This window comes from Balaenoptera musculus, chromosome 13 (genome assembly GCF_009873245.2).
Source record: "Balaenoptera musculus isolate JJ_BM4_2016_0621 chromosome 13, mBalMus1.pri.v3, whole genome shotgun sequence".
NCBI lineage: Eukaryota > Metazoa > Chordata > Mammalia > Artiodactyla > Balaenopteridae > Balaenoptera > Balaenoptera musculus.
The window spans coordinates 10,286,256-10,310,208 of NC_045797.1; the positions used below are offsets into that span (position 1 = coordinate 10,286,256).

Genomic DNA, 23,953 nt, shown 5'->3' on the forward strand with positions numbered 1-23,953 from the left:
AGGGCAGGGAGCACCTCTGCTGTCTCCTGCGGCACGGGCAGCTTTCCCTGGCAAAATCCCCAAAGACGCCCGCCTGCGTCGGGTCCCCACTTCCCGCCACTTCCGGCCCGATCACCTCCCGCCACCGGGAAGGTCCGCTCTTTCCCGCATCGGAGCGGAGCCCGCGCGCCACCCAGTGGAGCACTCGGGTAACTGCACCGAGCTCCTTCAACCAGTTTCCCACCTCAATCTGGCTCCTGAATTATTTTCGCTTAAAAGGAGTCAACTGTGAAAGGAGAAATAGTTTCATGATCTTAATGGAGGTGGAGTCGTTTCCTATTGTTGCTGAAGGAAGGGACCTTACCTCGCGGGCGCCCTCGTGGGTTCCTTGCCAAGTCCGATTACACAAGTCAGTAATGATCCCGCTTCACAGGCTCCCATCCTACAGCTGCCATGGCGTCGACAGGTGCCCCGTAGCTGACCTACACCTTGAGGTAACTTGGCATGAGTACACCATAACATAAGCGCATCCTGGTATAGCTCCACTGAACCTTGACATAATACCCCGTGACATATCTAAATCTTGCACAACTGCATCTTGACTTAAACACACCTTAATATTACTCCACCTCCGCGTAATTACAGCTTAACGTTGTCTGTTCCTGGACCTAACTCCACCTCGGCATAAGCCTACCTTGACACAGCTCGTCTTGATGCAACTGCACCTAGATATTATAGTGTAGGGATCCCGTGCCTCCCACTTTACAGATAGGAAATGGGAGTCCTGAAGCAGTGATGCGCCTTGCCTGAGTTCACAAGGCTGGAAAGAGGCAGAAGCAGCCTCCTCTGCACAGCCTTCCCTGCCCTGCACCATCCCCCCACTCCAGGCCTGGTGGAGTTGGCCCCCAGAGAGATGGCCCCTGCATTTGTTTCTTCCTAAAGAGCTGCTCTCCAGGTAAAGAAACAAAGACATGAGGAAGGAGGTGCCCTAAAAAGAGCAGCCGCAGCCCAAAGCCAGGGTCCTCCTAGTGCAGAGAAGAGGACCTGGCTCCCAGTAGCACCCGAAGCTCCCAGTTGCCCCTCCCAGCTCCCAAATCCCCGTGCTTCTCACATCTGGCTCTGATGTTTTTGGAGGCATTGTCTTAACAGTTCCCTCGGAGGAGCCGCCTCATACCCGGGCCCTCGGAGCTCTAGGGCGCACTTAATGCCTTTTTATCCACCCTGCTGTGTGCTGGGCCCGGAACCAGTGTGGACTGGGAAGCAAGCCGGCCAGATGGGTAGCTCCAGCCGACTGCAGCAGGGCCACCAGCGCTGGACTGGGCCCTGGCGGTGACACACTGCGCTCTTCCTCATTGTGGCTGGGATTCTAGGGTGAAAGGAGCTGAACTGTCATGTGAAAGTCCAGGAAGAAAAGGGACAAGGCAGAGAACACCCGTTTGCCCCCGGGATGTCAGACCGTGGGCTGGAGGTGAGACCTGGGAGGGAGGGCTCTGGAGGCAGCTCTGCCATCAGTCCCTGCAGGCCGGCAATGGCCTTCGCAAGGCCGCATCTCTGTCATCAGTGCCGGCCAAGCACTCAGAGCTGAGGTTGGGGGGCCCTGGCAGGGGACGGTAGGGAAGCGCAAAGACAATAAAAACATCCAAGACCCAAACCCCTGCCCTTGAAACGTCCTGGCTGGGTTGGGGGACAGCACAGCATTTAGAGCAACGCAGTGGGACGGCAGCACACGCCCCAGGTACAGAGGCAGCCTGAGAAGGCAATGATTAACTCCAGGGGACAAGAAATCCGTCTTGCAAGATAAACAAGAGTTTTTTACGCACACAGGAAGGTCAGGGCCTTCGAGTTCCCAGGAAGAGGGAATGGAACGTCCACCACATGCACAGACACAGCGGCAGTGCTGAGCTGGACCATCAGAGCTGGGTGAGCCCGGGGTGGCGGTGCAGCTGGACCTGGGACAGGGGTCAGACTTGCATTTAGAGCCTGCGCGGTCACTTTCCAAGGGGTTTGGACTTTATTCTGAGGGCAGTGAAGGATTTGGAGCCAGGGAGGGACAGAATCTTATCCACGACTGGCTGCCTGGCTCTGAGGACCTAGGTCCTGGGATTCCCAGTGATGAGTACCTGGGAGGTAGTACGGAGAAGACAAATTTCAGATTCATTCAGGACCTAGAGTGTCTGGGGATAGGGCTGAGGGGAGGCCAGGCTTTGGGGGTGCAGGGGAAGGCAGGAAAGAATACAAGTCTCAGGCAGCTGCGCATTCAGCCGCTGTATCGGCCAGCAGACCACGGTGGATTAAACAAACAGGGAGTCATCTTTCTCACATAATGAGACAAAAGTCTGAGGAAAGAGGTGGCTATGTTTGCCCAACAGTCACCCGTGTCTGGGCCGATGTCTTTGCCCTCTCCTTGACAGTGGCCCGGCCATGATGTTCTTGCTCGCGGCAGGAAGGGGACATGGCCGAGCAGTGGGCGTGGCGGTGCCTGCCCAGCCCACCTCTTCACACGGATGGACACGCCCCCCCCCCCTCTGGAAACGACCTGATACCAGTGACTGCCAATGATGGCTGATGTGGGAGACGGAGGCGCTGCCCTCCGGACTCAGGCAGGGCATCCCTGCAGGGGGGCCAGCTCATCCACCAAGGCCTCGGCTGCAACCTCACTGCAGGCCACCGCCTCCCTCTGCCCGGCCCTGCGTCCCCCACCTGTCCCAGGTGCATCTCCCAAGAGCCCTCCCCGGTGAAGCGGCACACAGGCAGCCTCGGTCTCAGAGCCTGTCCCCGGGGAAACTCAATCTAAGACAACCAGTGATGTCTGACCCTTTTATCCAGAGAGCAAAAGGTTTCCCCAGTCCTGTACCCCACCCTCCCCTGGAGCAGACCTCTGCTTCCCTCTCAGTAGCCAGAATCGAGCCCCAGCTGCAAGGCAGCCCAGGTACGTTGCTGCTGTTAGCAATAGCTGGATCCTGCCGGCAAAGGGGGAGCCAGACGTGGGCGAGGGAACCCTGACTGTCACACGCGCTTAACTTAACAACTCGGCGCTAACGTGAAAGTGAGAAGAAAGTGTGATTCAGGGATGCACAACCTTCCTGGGATGACGTTCTGCATGTTTTGATAAACTGGGCCGTATTTTTGTGTTTCCTGTGATTTGAGGACGTCTCCTTACAGCTAAGGGTCAAGACAAGGAAGAAAACTTGGAGAAACACTGGGGCTTTGAGCTATGGCTTGATGGTGCAGCGTTCTGGATGTGAGATCCAGATGTCTTCCTCTTCTGTAAGGTAAGGATGCACCGCCTCTGAGGGGGCTGATACAGGGAGCGGGGCTGGTGCAGAGGCCTGGGGGGCGGGGCTGGGAGGGGAAGGATGGGCCAGAGATGACCCTCCTGGCTTGAACCCTGCAGGAGATGCAGCCAAAGGCCCTGGAGCAAGGGTGGAAGCGGGGGACTGGGGCCAACGGGACACTTTAAAGTGGGCAGAAACCAGTGTGCTTCCTGGTCGCCCTGGTGGATAAGTTAGAATAAAAGAGGTGTCTAGGTGGGGTCTTGACTCACCCCATGTGCTTAATCACTACCTCTAACATTTCTTCTCTGATAAGACACACACACAGAAGAGATAGAGGGTCTTACATGCCCGTTCCAGATTTGTATGCAGAGATCAATCCCAACGCAGTCAGGCCGAGGTCCACTAGGTCGGTACAAGTTGCTGGGAGTAAAGCCTCTGTGCAGGGGAGGTCCAGCGTCACTATGGAGATGTCACCCAAAGCCTCCACCCCCCAGCCCACAAGTCGCTGAGAGGTGACGGGCCAGCTGCTGTGTAATGACCAGGCTAGGACAGAGGCAGGGACATGCGGCCTTGGAGATGGTTGACCGAGGGACAGCAGTGCTGGGAATAAGATTCGTCATCTTCTGGTGTCCCAGGAAGCACCAGGTCCCACCCGGGAGAATCTAGCAGCAGAACGTGGGGTGTGAGCTCTGCGGATGTCGGGGGACATCGGCACCGCTCCCCCACTGCCCATCATGTTGATCAAGGGCTGCCTGAGGTCCTCCATGGTCAACGTCCAGCTTTTACTGAGAAGTGTTCCCCGGCAAATCCCTAACGGGAAGGTCAGTGACAGATCTGGGGGCAGGAGGGGGCAGGAGGGTGAGGGTAACACCCTGTCAACTAGAGATTTTCCATTCCTGTTGAGGTAGACCCCAGAGCCTGTGGCCCCAGTGCCCAGCATGGGCTTGAGGCTCAGGACAAGGTCGTGGGATTGAGGCAGGAGATAGATGGGCCCCAGGCTGAGCTCCAAAATAGCAGGAGTGAGAGAGGAGCTGAGCCCTGCCCAGATAAGAGATAGAGACCGCATATTCCTTGTTCTCGAGGTCAAGGAGACCTTCCCGACTATACGTGGCGTGCTCAGGAGGTCAAAAAGGGAGTGATGTCAACCTAGCTATACTCCTCTTTGCTAGAACCCATCTTGGCTAAGAGACGCATGCGCACACATGGGAGGACCCTGAGATAAACCAAATATGGACTCAGAACCAGGCAAAGCAAGATAATTGGCCAAAGGAAACCTGGAAGAAATGCCCCATGTAAGTGTTTCAAACTACCCTGAGGGCGCGGCTCTCTCTCTGGGTCCACCCCTGTGTCTATCCACACGTACTCTTTTTCTTCCTAATAAACACTTTACTTGTTTTGCTACTTTCTGTCTTTGTGGGAATTCACTTCTGCAAAGCCAAAGGGCCAGGGGCCTTGCCACAGGCCATCGTGGTCTAGAGGCTAGGATTCAGCGTTCTCACTGCCTTGGCCTGACTTCAATCTCTGGCTGGGGAACCGAAACCCTGCTTTAAGCCGCTGCAGGCTGAGGCCACCTGAGATCAGGATGTCTTAGTCTGAGCTCCCCTGAAGCCCACCCTGAGGCGAGGACTTGGGTGCAGGATCCAGGGAGCCCCGTGGGAAAGCGGGGGCTCCCTGGATCCTGCTGGGTGAGGGACACCCAGCAAAGCCCAGCCTCGCTCGGCCCAGGGGGTGCACCCCTCTGCTGGGGGCTCTGAGGAGCCTGGTAGGCTGCCTCGGGTCTTCCCCACAGAAGATGAGAGCTAGGGAGAGTCCTAGAGAGAGAGGACAGCCGTCCTGAAGGCAGGAAGGTGGCTGGGAGCTACAGCAGCTGCAGGTGAACTAGGGGGTGCCGGGGTTCAGGGCTGGGTCCACAGTGTCTGCCCAGTGGATGGGGGGCGTTGCAATATGATGGGAGGACAGGACAGCACCCCATGAAGGAGAGCAGGGACATGAGGGCAGAGGGCTGGGTAAAGGGTCTTCTCCTGCCCACCCAGGCCTCTGCACCTCCCAGGCCTGGCCAGGGCATCCCTGACTTTGCTTAAGCTGCATGAGTTTGGTTTCTGGAGCTTGCACCCAAACTATTCTTACTGAAGTGGAAATGACACCACAAACCGGAGCCCTGGAGACAGTCTCAGTGCCCCTGTGTAGCTGCCCTAGAAGCAAGGCCGGGTGGGCTGGGCCTTAAAACCCTCCACGATGTGCTTTCTGTGCAATTGCTGTCGGGACCTGTCACATGGCGGCCAGTTCCAGTGCTGACACCACGAAACCGACCAACTCCAGGTTTTTGACTGTACAAATGACTTTTATTTGGATGTGGCTACTCAGTAAATATTTAACAATGACCATCTCAGATAGCCACCAGACAAGAACGTGAGAGATGAACGGTGGCTTTTCAAGCTATGGGAGCCAATAGAAAGTGAGTTGTCAGGGAATGAAGCCAGAGTTTTCTCTCCGGTGACTTCCCCTCCTGCCTCCCCCTCCCCTTCAGGAGCAGAAAAGAGTCAATACAAAACTGTAAGCCCTAGAATAGGCTAAGACAAGTCCCTTCCACATAATAATTTATTTCATTTCAAAACGGCATCGGGCGCATGCAGTTAAGGGGCTGAGCCCTGACTCAACGTTAGAGATTGAGGCCAAGCAGCTGGAACCCCAGCACAGGGACAGAAACGCCAGACGGCACAGCCTACTTTTGAAAAACATTTACCTGGGAATCCAGCACCTCGATTTTACATTTCTCTGTGCCTTTTCTTTGAGAATGGCCCCGAAGTGCAAATACATTTGCATGTCCTGGCCCCTGGGAGCCCTTCACTGCAGGAGGCTGGCTGGGTGGTTCCAGGCCCCTCCCAGCTGGACCACTCGGGGATGCATGGGAAACAGGAGGAACCCTGGGATGGGTCCTTTCCGGCCTCATCGATGTCCCACGTGTGACAGGAGCCCAGAGGAGAAACGTGGCATGTAACGTCCTGCCGGCTTCCTTGATGGTCTTTTCTGAGGGATAGGGTGACTCCCAGTCCTTAGGGGGTGGGGTCCGGAGGCCTGACCCAGGCGTCCTGCAGCCCTGCAGTTCTCTGAGCAGAGCGGCCTGACTTACAGTTATAGAGAAGCGGATTACACCCTTCCCTCCCTGACCCCCTCCTCCCCTCCCCCAGGTCTTGCTGTGTAAAAATTTTGTAGAGCCAATCTCTTATTATCTACCCTCAAAGCTGATTTTACACAGATTTCCCTTGGCTCCCAAAGCTGGGGAGGAAAGGGGAGGGGATGTGAATGGGGGTCGGGCAGCGTGGGAGGGGGCAGCGGGTTTGGACCACCGCTGAGAAGCAGAGACAGGACCACGGGACAGGAACAAGGTCTGTGGGTCTTCAGATCTGAAGGTGTTGACAGCACCATTTCGATTTTAAGAAAATTATGAAGGTTCCCATAGACCTGCTGTGGGGAATCTCGTTGCTGAGGCAGAATCCCCAAACAGGCCTGATGATGGTAGACCTGGAATATTCAGGAGTGAGGGCTTACAGATGTTAGTTTTCTAGAAGAGCGAGGTTCATTGTCAGATAATTCCAAGAGACAGTTACTTTCCCAGGCAAAACAAAACAAAACAAAACAAAAAACAACAAAGCCCTCCTCCCAGCTTTTTCATATTCATCACAATGAATTAAAAATGTCCAAACAGATCTTGCCAGCATGTGATTTCATCACTCGTTCTGAAAAGATGGTCTGTTGATCCGGTGATGTCATCGCTGAGCTTCTGTTTATCAGCCAGATGGCAAATGTTGAAACCCACTTTTGGGAGCTGATACTCCAGGCTTTAAAAGAGCGTTTCCCACGTCGGCCCAGCTCCCTGCTTCTTCAGTGGTAATAGATGCTGAAGGCGTGGAGGATGTAGAGCAGGGAGGTGATGAAGGCAAAGAACTGGAAGAGCCGGGGAGTTATTTCCTCAGGGATGCTGGTGATCGCTCCCCGCTCCCAACCCACACAGGCCCTTCGCTGCTGGGAGGCCCTCGTTCTGACCCTGCTTCGTCCCCTCTCTGCCCAAGCCCTGCCTGGCTTAAGGGCGGCAGCCACTGGGCAGCCCCTCCATCCTCCTCGAAACGCTCCATCCCCGTGTTCCACTGTGACTTTGCAGCGTCCCTCTCACCTGCAGACGTGTGCTCCTCTACCTGGCCATAAAGTGGGTCCATCTCCATCCCTGCCCTGGACCCTCTCCCCCTCTTCTCTCTCTCTCTGTGTCTCTCTCTCTTGCTGTCTGGTTCTGGGCACTCTCCCCCCACTCACCTTCAGCCACTGTCTGTGCTCTGATGACAAGTTTCACTCACTGGTCCAGAACTCAACTCTGCGCACCCATCTCTCGGCTCCTCAGTGCCTCAGAGGCCCCTCGAGCTCTCTATGGTCCAGACTGAACTCCTGAGACTTCCTCACTAGCTCAGTCAGCCCCAGGACCCTCATCTCATCCAGCTACCCAAGCCACAAACCTGTGACCCCTCCCTTCCCAGGGGTCCATCCCCAACCCGCCACGTCCAAAGCCATCCCCAGAGTTGCCCAACTGCGCTGCCTGATGATGTCCTGGCCCAGCAGACGACTCCAGCCTCACTTCAACCCTCTGTCCAATCACACTCTGTTCCATTCATTCATTCATCCAACAAATATCTTGTGAGCACCTGCTGTGCTTCAAGAGCAACTGTGGCTATAATGCTGAACAAAAATTCAAAAATTCCTATCCTCCTAGAGCTTACCTTTTAGTGGCAGAAGCAGACAATGAGCAAGATAAACCAGTAGAGTAGTATGGAAGGTGGGGCTTAAGCGCGCAGGAGAAAATAAAGCAGGAAGGGGACGGGGAGGGGAACGGTCTCACCCAGAAGGGGAAACCAGCAGGAGGAGACGGAGCTGCGGTGCTTGTCCTGGGGCCAAGGCCAAGGCCAAGGCGAGAGCGGGTCCAGGGGCAGCAAGGAGACTGACGTGGCTGGAGCAGGAGGGCAAGGGCGAGCAGCCGGGCTGGGGGGGCAGAGTGGTGCTGGGCCAGGAACGGGAGGGAGCAGACCGGCCGGAAAGGCAGCCAAAGCCCCCTGAGGCCTCCCTAGTGGGTCACCTCGCTTGCCCGGCATCCTTCTTCCAATGGGGTCAGCACCCTGCGCCACACCCCTTCCTCCTGCTGCCTGATCCCTGTGGGAGTGCCCGACTGACACAGGACCTTCCCGGTCACAGCGGCAGGTGGGGGAGGACTGGGACCCAGCCTGGGGATTAGACCTTCCTGGGAAGGTGTAAGGAAGGTTAGGCGGCGCCAGAGGTGAAATTCCCCAGCTGTGAGCCACCTGCCACGTGAGGGCGCCATCCCACCAAGAGAGGAAGGAGGCTGCCTCGCGGGGACTGGAAAGGCCGGGCCCTGCTGGCCTAGAGTCTCCGGTCCCAGTGGACGTAAAGGCCAGGGGTCCTGCGTGTCCCATGACTCGCCTGGACCACCTTGCCTCAGATTCCATCAGCCAATACGTTACCCTGTGCATGTCTGTCATTGAAATAAAAGGACACGAGAACTTGAGCCATGCTGAGGAATTCCGGCTCCATTCCAGCAGCAATGGGAGTCACTGAAGAGTTTTCAATAAGAGATGTGTATTTTGGAAAATTTACGTTTTGGAAAAACATATTCTGAGGGCAGCGTAGTGGGTGTAAGAGGGAGCAAGAAAACCCGAGACGAGAGATGACACCTGAACTTGGACTTGGTACCCTGCGAGCTTGGGCACACCTGATTGCGTGTGCATGTGTGCACACACACACACACACACACACACACACCCCTCCTCCTATCCTGCAAGGCTCCTTCAGCCTGAGGGCTCAGGAACATCTGTTCTGCAGGAGACAGAATTAAGCCTCATGCATTTCCCTCCATGGTGGCAGCTGTCATGTTCTTGCCCAGCACTCACCGAGGCTGCAGTGTTTATGTAGTAGTTTTTCAGGTCCGTCTTCTCAGATATGATCGTGGCATGTACTTGTAAGACGGCGGCACTCATGTACAGGATGCCAGTGGTCCCGTGGTACAGGCTGTCCTGGAAAGATGGAGCAGAGGCCATGGCCACAGTCACGCGGACATGCGAGCAGGTAACACTTTCCTCTTTGACTACGTAGCTGGGAAGAGGGGGCAAAAGAGATAAGCCTGCTCCCGAAACTCCTGCTTTTTTCTTTTGCAGTGTTTCTAATGAAATTTCTATGTGGTGAACAATAGTGGATTAATATATGGCAATAATAATACCAATATGAACCAACATTTATTGAGTGCTTCTTCCCAGCCAAGCTCTAGGCTAAGCCTTTTCCCCATTTATCTCATTTAACCTTGTCAACTATGAGGTCGGTACTATTTATCGTTAGTGCCATTCTGAGGAAAGAGAAGTTCAACGTTAAAGTCAGTGAATAAAAGCTGAGCCAGGATTTGAGCCCAGGCCACATTAACACCAAGCCTGTGCTCCTAACCATTAGTGCTATGAAGACCTGCTGTGTGCTGGGTGCTGTTCTAACGGTATACACATGTATCATCTCATCTTCACAGCTAATTTCATAAGGCTGCTACTATTAACATCTCCACTTTACAGATGAGAAAACTGAGGCTTAGCTGACACATGGCAGAGTCAGGCTAATCTGACTCTAGATTTCAATTTTTGAACCTCTATGCTAAACTCTCAGCAGAGTTCTTCAATACCACAAGGATGTCATAGTTATCAATTCTGGGAGGAATATCATAATAGGCAAATCGGCATTTTGCAGCCCCTAAAGAATATTCATCAGTAGATGAAAGAAAGCATTAGAGAAAAAGTTGATGGGGTAAGGTTGTCACAGTGAAAGAGGGACCAACAGTCACTATGTGTGATGTCACTTGAAGCCACTTATGAAGCGTTCTTGCCAGAAAGGTTTAACCCATCTTCAGTTTAACCTTTAGATGCGAACTTCCAGCTTACAGAAAATTCAGGGACTAGACCAGCAAGTCAAATCACACCAGGAAGAAGCAAACAAACCCAAAATGTGGGACCTTCTACAGGACAGCTGACCACCCAGTTTCTTTAGCAAGTCCCCGTCAGGGAGAATCATTCTAGATTAAAGGCACCCAATAACCATCACTACCAAGTGCAAGTGGGCGTGGTGAGGACCCCGATTCAAACAGGCCAACTGCAAAAAGATGTTTCAGTTACAATGGGGGAAACCTGAATGTGACCTGCGTCTTTGATGATACCGGGGAATTATTGTTAACTTTATGTTAAGTGTGATAATGTAAGAAAGTGTGTGTATTTTTTGGAGGTATACTGACGTGTCTGGAATGGAATGACATGATGTTTGGGGTTTGCTTTAAAATTCTTCAGGGGGAAAAATAAAGGCTAAGTGAAGCAAGTGTGATAAAATCTTGAAAATTCTGGAATCTGGGTTATGGTTACATGAGGGTCCATAATATAATCCTCCCTACTTTTTGTATACGTTTTGACTTGTTCAATATAGAAGAATTTTCAGTGGTCATCAAGATGATGTGATGAAAAAAATTTAACGACATAATATTAAACGAAAGACTCTACATCCAAGATTATTGGTTCAGTGCGATTTATACATTTTGCATAAAATTTGCCAGGAATATGGAAGATTGAATTGTGATAGGTGATTGTGGTAGGATCTTGAGATTGGGGTGATTCTTTTTTGACTAGCCTTTCCTTCAATGCTGCTCCAATGATTTTACCATAAATTAAATCTAGAGGGAAAACGCTTCCAGATGCACTTGCTGCAGGAGTAGCTGGGCCATGGATATTCCCTAATGAGGGAGGCAATAGGGGGGAATACAGTGAAGGATGGACTCTGGCAGAGGAAAGCTTTCATTCCGACCTAATAGACCTAATAGTAAACACATTCAAACAAAAAGTCGGGGTTCCCTAGGGCAGGGGTTCCCAACCCCTGTTAGGAACCGGGCCTCACAGCAGGAGGTGAGGGGCAGGGGGGAGTGAGCAAAGATTCATCTGCCACTCCCCATTGCTCCCCATCACTCCCCATCTCTCCCATTACCGCCTGAACCATTGCTCGTATCACCGCCTGAAGCACCCGCCCACCCCCACCCCGGTCCATGGAAAAATTGTCTTCCACAAAACCGGTCCCTGGCGCCAAAAATGTTGGGGACCGCTGCCCTAGGGGCCCAGGCCAGGGAAGGTCTCTGGTTCTCCTTCCCGCCCAGGAGGCCTGCTGTCCTCACCACACCCAGGACGTTGGCCTGGGAGGAGCCAAGTGTCGCTCTCACTTGTTCTTACCAGGATTTTCCAGGACTCGAATCTTTTGTAAAATCCGAACCCATAAGACAAGAGGAGCATCAGGGAGATGAGGAACGAGGTGAGCGAGACGTACATCACCCATCCTTGTAGCAGTGGGTCTGCTACCTGGGTGGCAGCCACCAGGATCCAGACCCAGCACCCAAATATCTGTAAGAGAAAACCACAGAAGGGGCTTTATTGGCTGGTCTGGGGCACGTTTCCCTTTGCGGGTCACCTCTCTCCTCCTCTGGCTCTGGTTAAACGCTCTTCAGGTGGAGTTAGGTGGGATTCAAGAGGGAAATGGGGAAGGAAGGCTGGCCCCTGAGCCAGAGTAAATTTTGTTAGGAAATTCACGTGGTTAACACAGAGGTTTCCAATGGAAAGACTTGGCTAAATTCGGCCTGTGGATGTGTCTTCTTGGCCCAAACAGTGTTGGTAGAGTTTTTGAAACATTTCTGCATACGTTGCCAACATTTAAAAAGGGATATTGCACACGAAAAATTCAGATTTCAGACATTTTTTTGAGAAATCCATAGTTCTGGCCACAGTGAACCCATTTCCCCAGCCAGAGTAGCCTGAAACCAGTTGTGACTGGCTCTTTAAAAAGGACCTGGAGTTCTCAGTGGACCACATCCCCAACCTTCCCAATCCCTATGCCATTGTGTGGCACATTCCCGGTTGCTCACTTTCACTGTGGAATAGTATTCTCCTTCTGGCTCCCTTCATCCACTGACAGTGCCTGCCTAGCCCTGTGGATATTTGGTTTGGAGCCTCCTGGGTATAGTATCTGATGCCCTGGAGTCAGTTACCAGTTGGGCAATACAGTTCCATTTAAATCACCTCTCAACTCTGTCTAGCCACTTATTATCCCTTTGGCGGAAAAGCCAAAACTTATTCCTGTTGCCTCGGGCTCTGCACTTGTTTGCTTTGGGGCTGGGCTTGCAGCCATGTTGGTGAGCCCAGGGAGAAACTAAATGTCCACCAGACAGCACATTCAGTTAGAGGCCTGGAGGACAAGGGTTTACAGGCACATGAGCACCAAGGATTTTTGTTCTTGGTTTGTCTCCTCTCCTTCCCGGCCCTCCTTAGAATGTCCTGGCGAGTCTCCTGGGTTCCCCCTGTCTTCACTCCTGTTACATCTGTGCTTTTAAGCACCACATGGGCTGGTGATCCCAGGAACCCAGTGCAGGTCATTTCTCTCTCTGCAGCCTTCAGCCCGGCATGCCCGCTTGATGTCTCTACTTGGACATCTCTCTGCACTTGTATGACCCCTGAGAGCAAGTGCCTCATTACAATTTGCACCCTAGGCACCCCACGTGCCTCACCCCACTCCTGGCCCTGCCTCTCAAGCTTTTCAAGTCTAACAGGTACAAAACCTGAACTCATTGCCACTCCCCAATTCCTTCAAAACCCTCATCAGCACCTCCTGAGAATGATCCTTCTGAGGAAGAGAGTTATGGGATTGGGAACGAGTGTACAGTGGCCTCCAAAGATAATGATAATGTTCTATTTCTTTCACTTCATAGTAGGTACATGGGAGTATATCTTTTATTAAGTAATACGATAATTCTGAAAAAGAAGAATTTGTTGGACTATGAGACCACTGGAGATTTGGAGTGATGGGAAACGGGGAGCCAAGGATGTCTCTTGGGTTTGTGGTTTGGAGGATTCACACTACTAGATTAAAAAAATTTTTTCTCTAAAGTTACAGCACTCAAAATAGTTGTCAGTGCAGGTGACTCACATTTCTGCCCATCTCAGGAGAAAACTCATCCCCTTCCCTAGTTCTATTGCCTTTTCACACAAATTTTATTTTAATTTTTTTTTACTTAAAAAAATTTTTTTATTTTATTTTTTGGCTGTGTTGGGTCTTCTTTGCTGCTCACGGGCTTTCTCTAGTTGTGGCGAGTGGGGGCTACTCTTCGTTGCGGTGCACGGGCTTCTCTTTGCCGTGGCTTCTCTTGTTGCGGAGTATGAGCTCTAGGCGTGTGGGTTTCAGTAGTTGTGGCACACAGGCTCAGTAGTTGTGGCGTGTGGGCTTAGTTGCTCCACGGCATGTGGGATCTTCCTGGACCAGGGATAGAACCTGTGTCCCCTGCATTGGCAGGTGGATTCTTAACCACTGCACCACCAGGGAAGTCCCTCAGATAAATTTTAGAATCAGGTTATCAATATCTACAATATATATCTGCTGGGATTTTGATTGTGTTAAATCTATAGAACAATTTGGGGAGACTTGACATCTTTACTATGATGAGTCTTCCAATCCATGAACATGGTATGCCTCTCCAATGATTAAGATGTTCTTTGACTTCTTTTATCAATGTTTTGTAGTTTTTAGCATACAGATACTGTACACATTTTCTTATAGATACGCATAAGTATTTTATTTTGGGGGAGCTATTGTAAATAGTATAATTTTTTTAAATTTCCATTTCCCAGTTGTTCCTTGCTAGCAGATAGAAATATGATTGACTTTTTGTTTGTCAATATTGTATCCTGCAACTTGCTAAACTCACGTATTACTTTAAGGAGGGTTTTGGTTTTTGAGGGGGGGGGGGATGTTATTTGGTAGGTTCCTTGGGATTTTCTATGTGTCTCATTAGATTTTAATCTTTATGATTACTAATAAGATTGAGTCTATTTTCATATGTTTCATGTATTTCTTCTTCTGTGCAATTTTTTATTGTTGTTTTTTAATTGGTTACATATTTCTTACAGGTGTGTCTTTTTTTTATTGATTCATAGGAATTCTTCCTAATAGTGTGGATCTCATTAACTGTTATAAATATGGCAGATATATTCTGCCAGCATATGTCTCTCACATTTTTTTCTGTTTTGTTATACTTGTTCATTTGTTTTATTTTTTAGATTCCACATATAAGTGAAATCATACAGTATTTGTCTTTCTCTGCTTTATTTCACTAAGGATAATACCCTCCAGGTCCACCCATGTTGTCACAAATGACAATATTTTATTCCTTTTTAATGGCTGAGTAATATTCTGTTGTGTGTATATACCACATCTTCTTTATCCATTCATCTGTTGATGGACACTCAGGTTGCTTCCATATCTTGGCTGTTATAAATAGCACTGCTATGCACTATATGCACTGAGGTGCATATATCTTCTTGATTAGTGTTTTTGCTTTCTTTGGATAAACACCCAGGAGTGGAATTGCTGGATCATATGGTAGTTCTATTTTTAATTATTTGAAGAACCTCCATATTGTTTTCCATAGTGGCTGCACCAATTTATGTCTCACATTTTATGATGTCTTTTGGTGAACTGAGTTCTTGATTTTAACGTAATTGAATATGTTAATTTTTTCTTTTATAGACTGTGCTTTTTCGGTCAAGTTTAAGATCTCCTTAAGAAATGAAGATTTTCTTGCATCTCAGATATTCTTCTGGGATCACTTTCTTTCTTCCTGCAATACAACTGTTAGTAGTTTCTTTAGGAAAGTTCATTTGGCAGCAGTCAGTTTGTTGGAAAACTGTCCTTATTTCCCCCCTGACAATTATTTCCTTTGAAGGTATTTTCTGTGTTCTACATCTTTCCATAGTATTCCATTTTGCTCCAGCTTCATTGCCGCTGTGGAATCTGTCTTAGGTATCTGGCTGCTTTTAGAGTCTTCCCGCTGTCTCTGGTGTTCTGCAGTTTGTGCAATAGTGGTACAGGGTGTTGAGATGTTGTGTATCTTTTCATTAATTTTGCTTGGTATTTATTTTATATTCAATAGCTGATGATTCCATTGTCTTTGTCTTGGTAGCCTGATTCTGTAGTTTGTGGCTTCTGTTAACTTTCATTCCTGTTCACTTTTTCCCTCCTATGTTTATTGAAGTTTGATTGTGATCACGACTGTGGGTGTAGCTCAGTTCTGAATGATGCTCTTGGAGACTTCCTGGATAAACAACTCCACTTACTTCTGTCCAGCTCGGCTGAAAGATATGCAGCTTTCGGGTCCTGCTTTTCTGGGACTAGAGTTCTCATCTTACAAATAAACAATAAGGTTCCCACTGCCGTTGTCCTGGAGAGGAAAAGTACGTTTGAATTTATGGAGAATTCTCAGGTTCTTCTGAAGAGAAAGGCACCAGGAGGAGAAGCCAGAATAGACCAGAGAGTTGGCAACAAGGCAGAGCTTCCTAGGCTCTTGTATGGCTGGGCAACATCCCCAGAAGCCTGGACGCCTCTGAAAGCACCAGCTCTGGGAGCACATCTCCCCAGACCTCAACAAACAATCTCCAAGTGAATTTTGGAAGTCCTAGGCTGGGCCTGGGACTGCCAGTGAGTGAGCCAGGGCTGCTCTGTCCTGAGGAGGGAGTGTTGCAGGATGACAGCCGCTGTCCCCAGGTTCTTGCCTGTTGATCCCAGTGACGGGGGCACTGATGCTGCAGGGAGGTGCCAGGGCTTGGCTTGTGGGTACCCGTACCTGCCAAGCACCTTCCCCACCAAGCCATGGGAAGTGCATAAAGATGCTGGCCCACCGCCAGTACCCGAACAATGCTGGCTATTAGTGGGAATGGCATTCGGGAGTTAGTGACTGCACCAGAACCTGTAAAATTTTAGAGTCACTTGAGACCTCCGAGGGCAGAGAATGGTCTGTGCCATTCACCATTGTATTCCTAGTTCCCAGCACAGGGCCTGGAACAAAGTAGGTGGGAAGGGTGTCAGAGAGCATTCTTTCAACTGACTCAGTGATAAGCCCACCACCGCCTCACATTCACTAGGGGCTTTACAGTTTATAAAATGCATTGCACTCAGACGGCCTCATTTCTGTACAGCAATTCTAACTCCCTTGGGCTTTCTAAGACCAGAGAGCTGCCACTTGATACCTGCCGCCACTTACTGCCAGCTCACCTGTGCCAGGTCCAGGGGAGCGGGCGAGTGTGCCTCAGCCCCACCCGGCCTGTCAGTGCTGGCAAAGGGGTCCCCGCCCAGCTCCTGCCATCAGAGGCCACACTGGGCAGACACTGCTGCATGCACGCAGTCTATATGTCCCCACTTCATTCTCACCACGGTCTGTGAGGTGCTGCTGACCTGGAGGGGACTGAGGTCTGAGGCCACGCAGGGCACAGGGTAGGGTACCTGTGCGTCTCGCCTCACAACCAGATTTCACACCCCAAAGGTAGGACCTCTGAACATTTGGGAATCTACTCAAATTGCACGGGAATCTTCTTGGCATAAAGTTTGCATAATCCATAATCAACATTACACAGAGGAATGTTATTTACTTTTTATTTCCACACCCTCTACCTTCTGAACAGTTGAAAGGACCAGGGCCAAGGACAAACTCCAGGTGAACTGAGACCCAGTGGAGTTTGTTATCCTGTTTCTGCCTCAAGCAGCCTAGGTTGGATTCATTACAGGGAAGGCAATTTCGAGTATTTGTCCTGACTTTTTTTTTTAAACTTATATTTAGCTTTCCAAATTTTCTTTGGCAACCTAAACTGCTGTCTCCTTTTAATCCTCATTTTGTATTTCTCAAGAGCAGGAGATATTTTTAGATGTTTGGGGCTGGCCTTCAACTTGGAAGAATATTTTATTAGAGGCAGACATTTTGAGCAAGTGTATTGCAAATACAATTTTGGCAATTTCTTAAGTCTGTTCCTTAAGAACAATCACGGATTACTCCTCTATGCATTTTCTAAAGGCTGAACCGAAACTGGAAAGGATCACTTAAGGGAGGACAGAGCTTAACAATAAGTTTATTAATTACTCATTCTTCTCTAGAACATGGAGAATAGCTCCCTCACGTTTAGAGAGCTGGTTAAAGAACTAGAGGATGAGAACTGGGGTAACAGCACCCAGATGGGAGCGATGGCTGATTCCAGGTCTAGGGTGGGAAGTTGGGCCTGATACCTCATCAGAGCAGATAGCAAAGGCTTCTGGGGTTAGGTCAGAAGGATTCAGAAGGCTCCTGCTGGCCAAAGATGGGACAATTTGACCTCTAAATAAATATAATAACTACTATGGGATTGGACTGTATCAACCAAGTCGCAAGTCATGAGTTGAAAATGATACTCTTTAAAAAGCCCTACTTTGGTCACTTTTGGAAGATGCTTATTATTTTGGAAGGCAGCTATGTTCACCACTATACCGCCAATAATTATTATTTTGAAAAATGCTTAATAAAGGAAAAGAATTAAGCCAAAAATATGGCATAAGGGTAAGGAGCTTCTAAAATACATGGATTCCTGAGTCTTAACCCTCAGAGCAGCACCCTGAGTCTTGCTACTCCTAGAACCATCCAGGGACTTTGAGGAAGCCCCAAGGTCTGGATCCTGCCCCAGAGATTCTGATGGAACTGGTGAGGGAGGCTGCGTTGTTAAAAGATCCCCAGGTCATGCAGCCAGGACTGAGAACCCCCAAAGCCCCTCTCTTTGCTTCCAGGCTCATCCACTTCAGTTCATGAGACAAGAAGCATCGATGTTCCCGGATTCAAATCCTACCTCTGCCTATTGGGCAGGTTATTTAACTCATCTATGTGTCCATGTCCTGGTCCATCAAACAGAGGAGGTGGGGATGGCTTCTCTCTCCTGGTTTCTGTGAAAATTAGACGAGTTTCTCTGGAACAGGGTGAGTGTTGAGTAACCATTTTTGGCCATGTTGTTAGCTATAAGGAGATTGGAGGGAATCTTCCCTGAGAAAGACCCAGAAGAGGGAAACTCCAAGGCCAGCCTTCCTGAGGGATGGGAAGTTCACTTCTGGAAGAGCTGGAAGACTAATCAGCGGGGTGAGTGAGAACATTCAGTGGGCACAGACCCCTTTAAGGAGTTGATGAAAGTTTTGGTCACCTAGAAAAATGTACCGATGTATGTGCACGATTTTTGTCTACAAATCTTGGGACTCACAGACCCTCAAAGTCCACCTGCAGCCCCCAGGTTGAAGTCAATTGCCATTGCCATTGCCAGGTTAAATAACAGTGCCGTCAGCCAATCTACTATTTTGACAATATTGATCAAGACATTAAATGCACATATTGTTCGACCCAGTAATTTCACTTTTTGGAATTTGTCCTATAAATAATGCACGTGCACAAAATGATGAATGTATAAGGTTGTTTATTAAATCCTTGCTGCAGAAATAGAGACACAGATGTAGAGAACAAACGTATGGACACCAAGGGGGGGAAAGTGATGTCGGGGGTGGTGGTGGTGGGATGAATTGGGAGATTGGGATTGGCATGTATACACTAATATGTGTAAAATAGATAACTAATAAGAACCTGCTGTATAAATAAATAAATAAAATAAAATTTAAAAATTCAACCCCCCCCCCAAAAAGCCTTGCTGGTTACAGAAAGATAAAGAAACATCCCAAATGTTCATTCAGAGGGGGCTAGTGAAAGCAATTACGTCTGCACAATGGAACACTCAGCAGCCTTCAAAAAGAATGAAAACTCTGTATACCAAAATGAAACAAACTCTAAGAATTGTACAAGGCAGAGACCAGCGTGCCCAGTGTGCTATGATTTATATAGAAAAAGAAGAAAATGTATGTGCGTGTGCTTGTGTATATGTGCATTTGTTTGTAGATGCACAGAATGTTTCTGGAATGAGACTCAAAAAACCAATCAGTGCCCTGGCCTCCTGGGAGGAAAATTTCTTGGCTCAGGGACAGGGTTGGGAAGGTTTAAACTAATCCAAATCACCAACATATACACTGAAAAAGAAAGAAGAAAGACGCTGTGCTGGATGATGGATGCTCGTTTCAAAAGTCAAAAGATTTTGTAGCAACATGGATGGACCTAGAGATTGTCATACTGAGTGAAGTAAGTCAGAGAAAGACAAATATCATATGATACCGCTTATATGTGGAATCTAAAAGAATGGTACAAATGAACTTAGTTACAAAACAGAAATAGAGTCAAAGATGCAGAAAACAAACGTATGGTTACCAGGGGTGAAAGGGAGGAGAGCGATAAACTGGGAGATTGGGAGTGACATACACACACTATTATATATAAAATAGATAACTAATAAGGACCTACCGTATAGCACAGGGAACTCTACTCAATACTCTGTAATGACCTATATGGGAAAAGAATCTAAAAAAATTTTTTTAAAAGAGTGGATATAGGTATATGTATAACTGATTCACTTTGCTGTACACCTGAAACTAACAATATTGTAAATCAACTATACTGCAATAAAAATTAAAAAAAAAAAGATTTTGAATGGGAGAGACAAAAAGAGAATTGCCTTTCCTTTGATCTGTCCACCTGGACAGAGCAGCAGAGAGCTGAGGGGCCTCCGAAGGGCCCATGCAGGGGCTGGGCTGCCACAGGGCAGTGAACTTCACACCCTAAGAGCTTCTGAAGACAGTGCTGTCCTAGCGATGACCCCATGTGAAGGGGGGAGGAGGAGCCAGAAAACACCTGGCTCAGGTCTGCACCTGGGCTCCTGGCTGCACCTAGGAGGTGTGGTCCAGGTGGGGCGGACCAGGTGCTGAGAACCAGGAGGAGATGCTGGCGATACTACAGGTGATACTACAGGTGATAGTACAGGTGATACTACAGGTGGCAGGTTTTTCTGCATAGCTGGGCGGCATTTCAGCCTGGCTGGTCCAGTCACCACCAACACTGCATTCCTTTTCTTACCACTTGCCTTAATCTTCATGAAGCGTTCACGGCCCCTCCTTCCCTTTCCTGGTACTCGGGTGAACGCGGACTGTACCACGAAGCCTGAGAAACTGCAGGCTGGGAGGAAAAAGCCTGACTCAAGACGGGGAGGCCCAGGAGGTCAGCAGTGCCAACTGAACTGGGGGCTCCCACCCCTTCTGATGGCCCGGGAGGAACGGGCTCCGCGAAGGACAAGTTCTGGCCTTGTCCACGGTGGGAACCAGAACTCCCTGAGGGCTCCCTCTGATGCTGAGATGTCTCGAGACGAAGACAATGATTGTCCCTCACATTCAGGTGTCCATGGCCCACGTTGTGTAAGTCCAGGGTCTTTTGGCCATTGTTTACCCCCCTCCCCTTTAAAAAAAACTGTGGTAGGGCTTCCCTGGTGGCGCAGTGGTTGAGAATCTGCCTGCCAATGCAGGGGACACGGGTTCGAGCCCTGGTCTGGGAAGATCCCACATGCCGCAGAGCAACTGGGCCCGTGAGCCACAACTGCTGAGCCTGCGCGTCTGGAGCCTGTGCTCCAAAACAAGAGAGGCCGCAAGAGTGAGAGGCCCGCGCACCGCGATGAAGAGTGGACCCTGCTTGCCTCAACTAGAGAAAGCCCTCACACAGAAACGAAGACCCAACATAGCAATCAATCAATCAATAAATAAATCTTAAAAAAAAAAAAACTGTGGTAAAATACACTGAACAAAATTTACCATTTAAACCATTTTTAAGTGTACAGTTCAGTGGTATTAAGTGCATTCATGTCGTGTAACCATCTCCACCGTCCATCCATCTCCAGAATACTTTTCATCTGGCAAAACTGACACCCTGCACCCATTCAACAATAACTTACTATTTCCCCCCTCCCCCAGCCCCTGGCAACCATCCTTCTTTTGTCCCTATAAATGTGACTACTCTAAGTACCTCATATGTGTGGAATCATAGAGTATTTGTTCTTTTGTGTCTGGCTTATTTCACTCAGCATATTGTCCTCAAGGTTCATCCATGTTGTCAGAATTTCCTTCCTTTTTTTTTTTTTTTAATTAATTAATTAATGTATTTATTTATTTACTTTTGGCTGTGTTGGGTCTTCATTTCTGTGTGAGGGCTTTCTCTAGTTGTGGCAAGCGGGGGCCACTCTTCATCGCGGCGCGCCGGCCTCTCACTATCGCGGCCTCTCCCATTGCGGAGCACAGGCTCCAGACGCGCAAGCTCAGTAGTTGTGGCTCACGGGCCCAGTTGCTCTGCGGCATGTGGGATCCTCCCAGACCAGGGCTCAAACCCGTGTCCCCTGCATTGGCAGGCAGATTCCCAACCACTGCGCCACCAGGGAAGCCCTCCTTCCTTTTTAAGGCTGAATAATATTCCATTATACCATGTACCTATTTTGTTTATCCATTCATCCGTCGGTGGACACGTGGGCTGCTTCCACCTTTTGGCTATTGTGAGCAGTGCTGCTGTGAACATGAACGTACAACTACCTGTTCGATGCACCTCCTTTAAACGGGAAAAATAAGAGGAGATGCATCCAGGGGCTGCACTTTGGACCCCGTCGGGCAGTTCTGGTGCAAATGCCCGAGAGACACAGCTCCTTTGAACAGAGCACCCCCTGTTCGTGCCACTGTGGCCAGAGCACCTGTCCCTCGGGAGTTTGGTACCGTCCACTCAAAATGCTTTAACTCTGGGGTGATGTTAATGGCTTAAACGGCATGCCAGGAATTAGATCTGTTATTATTTTTCAACCCTAATATTTTAAATTGATTGTAAAAATAATGTTAACAGCAAAGGAATTTTTTATTATGCTTCTTCCCAGGCCCAGCGCTGGTGTATACATATTCTTTATAAAGTTGTAAATCACAGTGAACATACATTTTGTATTCAACTTTCCATATTTTTCTATTTTGCTATGTGGCTCAATAATACAGTCGATTCTTGTCGTTCAAGGTAGTTCTGTAAAGTTGCCCTCAGCACTGGAAAATTTAGTTGTGAATCGTGAAGCATTGCTCCTGGGAAAATACAGAGCTAGGTTCCTGCGAGCTTGTGGTCACAATATTTTCATCAACTGATCAACACATAACTTTGTTTTATGTGTGTTTCTGTTTAAAGACACCTTATTTTAATATATACTGTTGATCCATTAACACTGAGCTCTCAGCCAACAGCTCTATAACTACAAGCTTATCTAACACGTATTTTCTACATAAGGCAAATCACTGCCTTGTCAAACTTAGGAACACTAGAAATAAGTTCAGCAGAGGACTTGGGGCTATTTTAAATAGCAAAATCACCAACAAAAAGCACAAAAATATGCATGACATGGCACTAAACAGACCTGGGAAAGGACCCTGTTTACAGTATGAGCTGTAAGAAGGCAGCTATCAACCTCAGGTTTACTGTGTGTGTCTCTAATTTGTGACTTAAATGTTTTTCCACTCTGCACATGTCCTCGAATGACAGTGACAACACTGCAAGTATTGATTTGGGGGTTACACATAAATTTTAGTAAGTGAATTTGCAAATGCAGAATCTGTGAGTAATAAGGCCTGACTATACTTTCAATGCCACCATTACATTCCATCAAGTTGACAAAACTTCATTTACTCAATGAGGCCCCAGGGCAAGGAGGTTGGATGTTTCTAGCTTTTCCTGTTATAGATGATGCCACAGTAAATAACACTGCAGAGATAGTTGTCTTCTTCTAAATTCTTTCTATGGAGTAAATTGCCCAACTGGGCGTACTGGTGGGTGGCGTGGGGAGAGAGGGGATGTAGTGGGTGACTTTCCAACATGCGTTAGGTTCAACGCATCCCTTGGCTGGGACACATATGTGACTGCCCTGGCCAGTGAGATGCAAGCCTTCTGGGGACTCCTGGGAAGGGCTTCTTCCTGCCTCAGTGATGAGACAGTCCCACTCTTGCTCTGGCCATGGCTGTGTCTGGTATTAGGCCTGGAGCTATGATGAGGAAGAGGAGAGAGAGAAGGAAAGATGGACAGCACAACCAGCCCAGGCAGAGCCTGCCTAACTTCGGGCTTCCCGGGACATGAGATTGCCTACTTCCCTTCTGCTGGAGCCAGTCTGAGCCAACGACAGCCCTTGTCATAGCCCTGCTGAGGATGCGGGATGCGAGTCTTCGCACATCACCCACACCCCTCACCCCCTCACTGGCTCCCCGTGACCCCCAGGCCACACTCGGCCACCACCCAGCAGGCCCCGCCTGTGCCAGTCTCCCTGAGGCCTCTGCAGTGACCCCAGCATCGGGCCTTCCAAATGTGGGCTGAGATCTGTTAGTGGGTGTTGAAATCCATCTAGTCACCACCAGCATTAAGAGGTTAAGTAGACCAGCAGCAACATGGATGGACCTAGAGATGATCATACTAAGTGAAGTAAGTCAGACAGAGAAAGACAAATATCTTATGATATCACTTATATGTAGAATCTAAAAAACGATACAAATGAACTTACTACAAAACACAAGCAGACTCACAGACATAGAAAGCAAACCTATGGTTACTAAAGGGGAAGGGGTAGGGAGGGATAAATTAGGAGTTTGGGATTAACAGATACAACCTACTATATGTAAAATAGATAAACAACAAGCAGCTACTGTCTAGCACAGGAAACTATATTCAATACTTGTAATGACGTATAATGGAAAAGAATCTGAAATAAAATATATACATATAACTGAATCACTTCGCTGTATACCCGAGACTAACACAACGTTGTAAATCAACTATACTTCAATAAAAAGTAGCTTGTTTTGAAAAAAAGTTAAGTAGACTAGAA

At 48.9% G+C, this 23,953-nt stretch overlaps 1 protein-coding gene across 1 annotated transcript in view; it reads right to left on the reverse strand.

Annotated features, from left to right (window-relative positions):
* Window positions 1-5,574: 5,574 nt before the first annotated feature.
* Window positions 5,575-23,953, reverse strand: part of NPHP1 (nephrocystin 1) — a 103,814-nt gene continuing 85,435 nt past the window's right edge. Inside the window, exons 21-23 of the mRNA XM_036873324.1 lie at window positions 11,552-11,719; window positions 9,203-9,325; window positions 5,575-7,199 (exon numbers count right to left, since the gene is read on the reverse strand). Coding sequence (XP_036729219.1) covers window positions 7,137-7,199; window positions 9,203-9,325; window positions 11,552-11,719 — 354 coding nt within the window. The 3' untranslated portion in view covers window positions 5,575-7,136. The remainder of the gene's footprint in view (window positions 7,200-9,202; window positions 9,326-11,551; window positions 11,720-23,953) is intronic.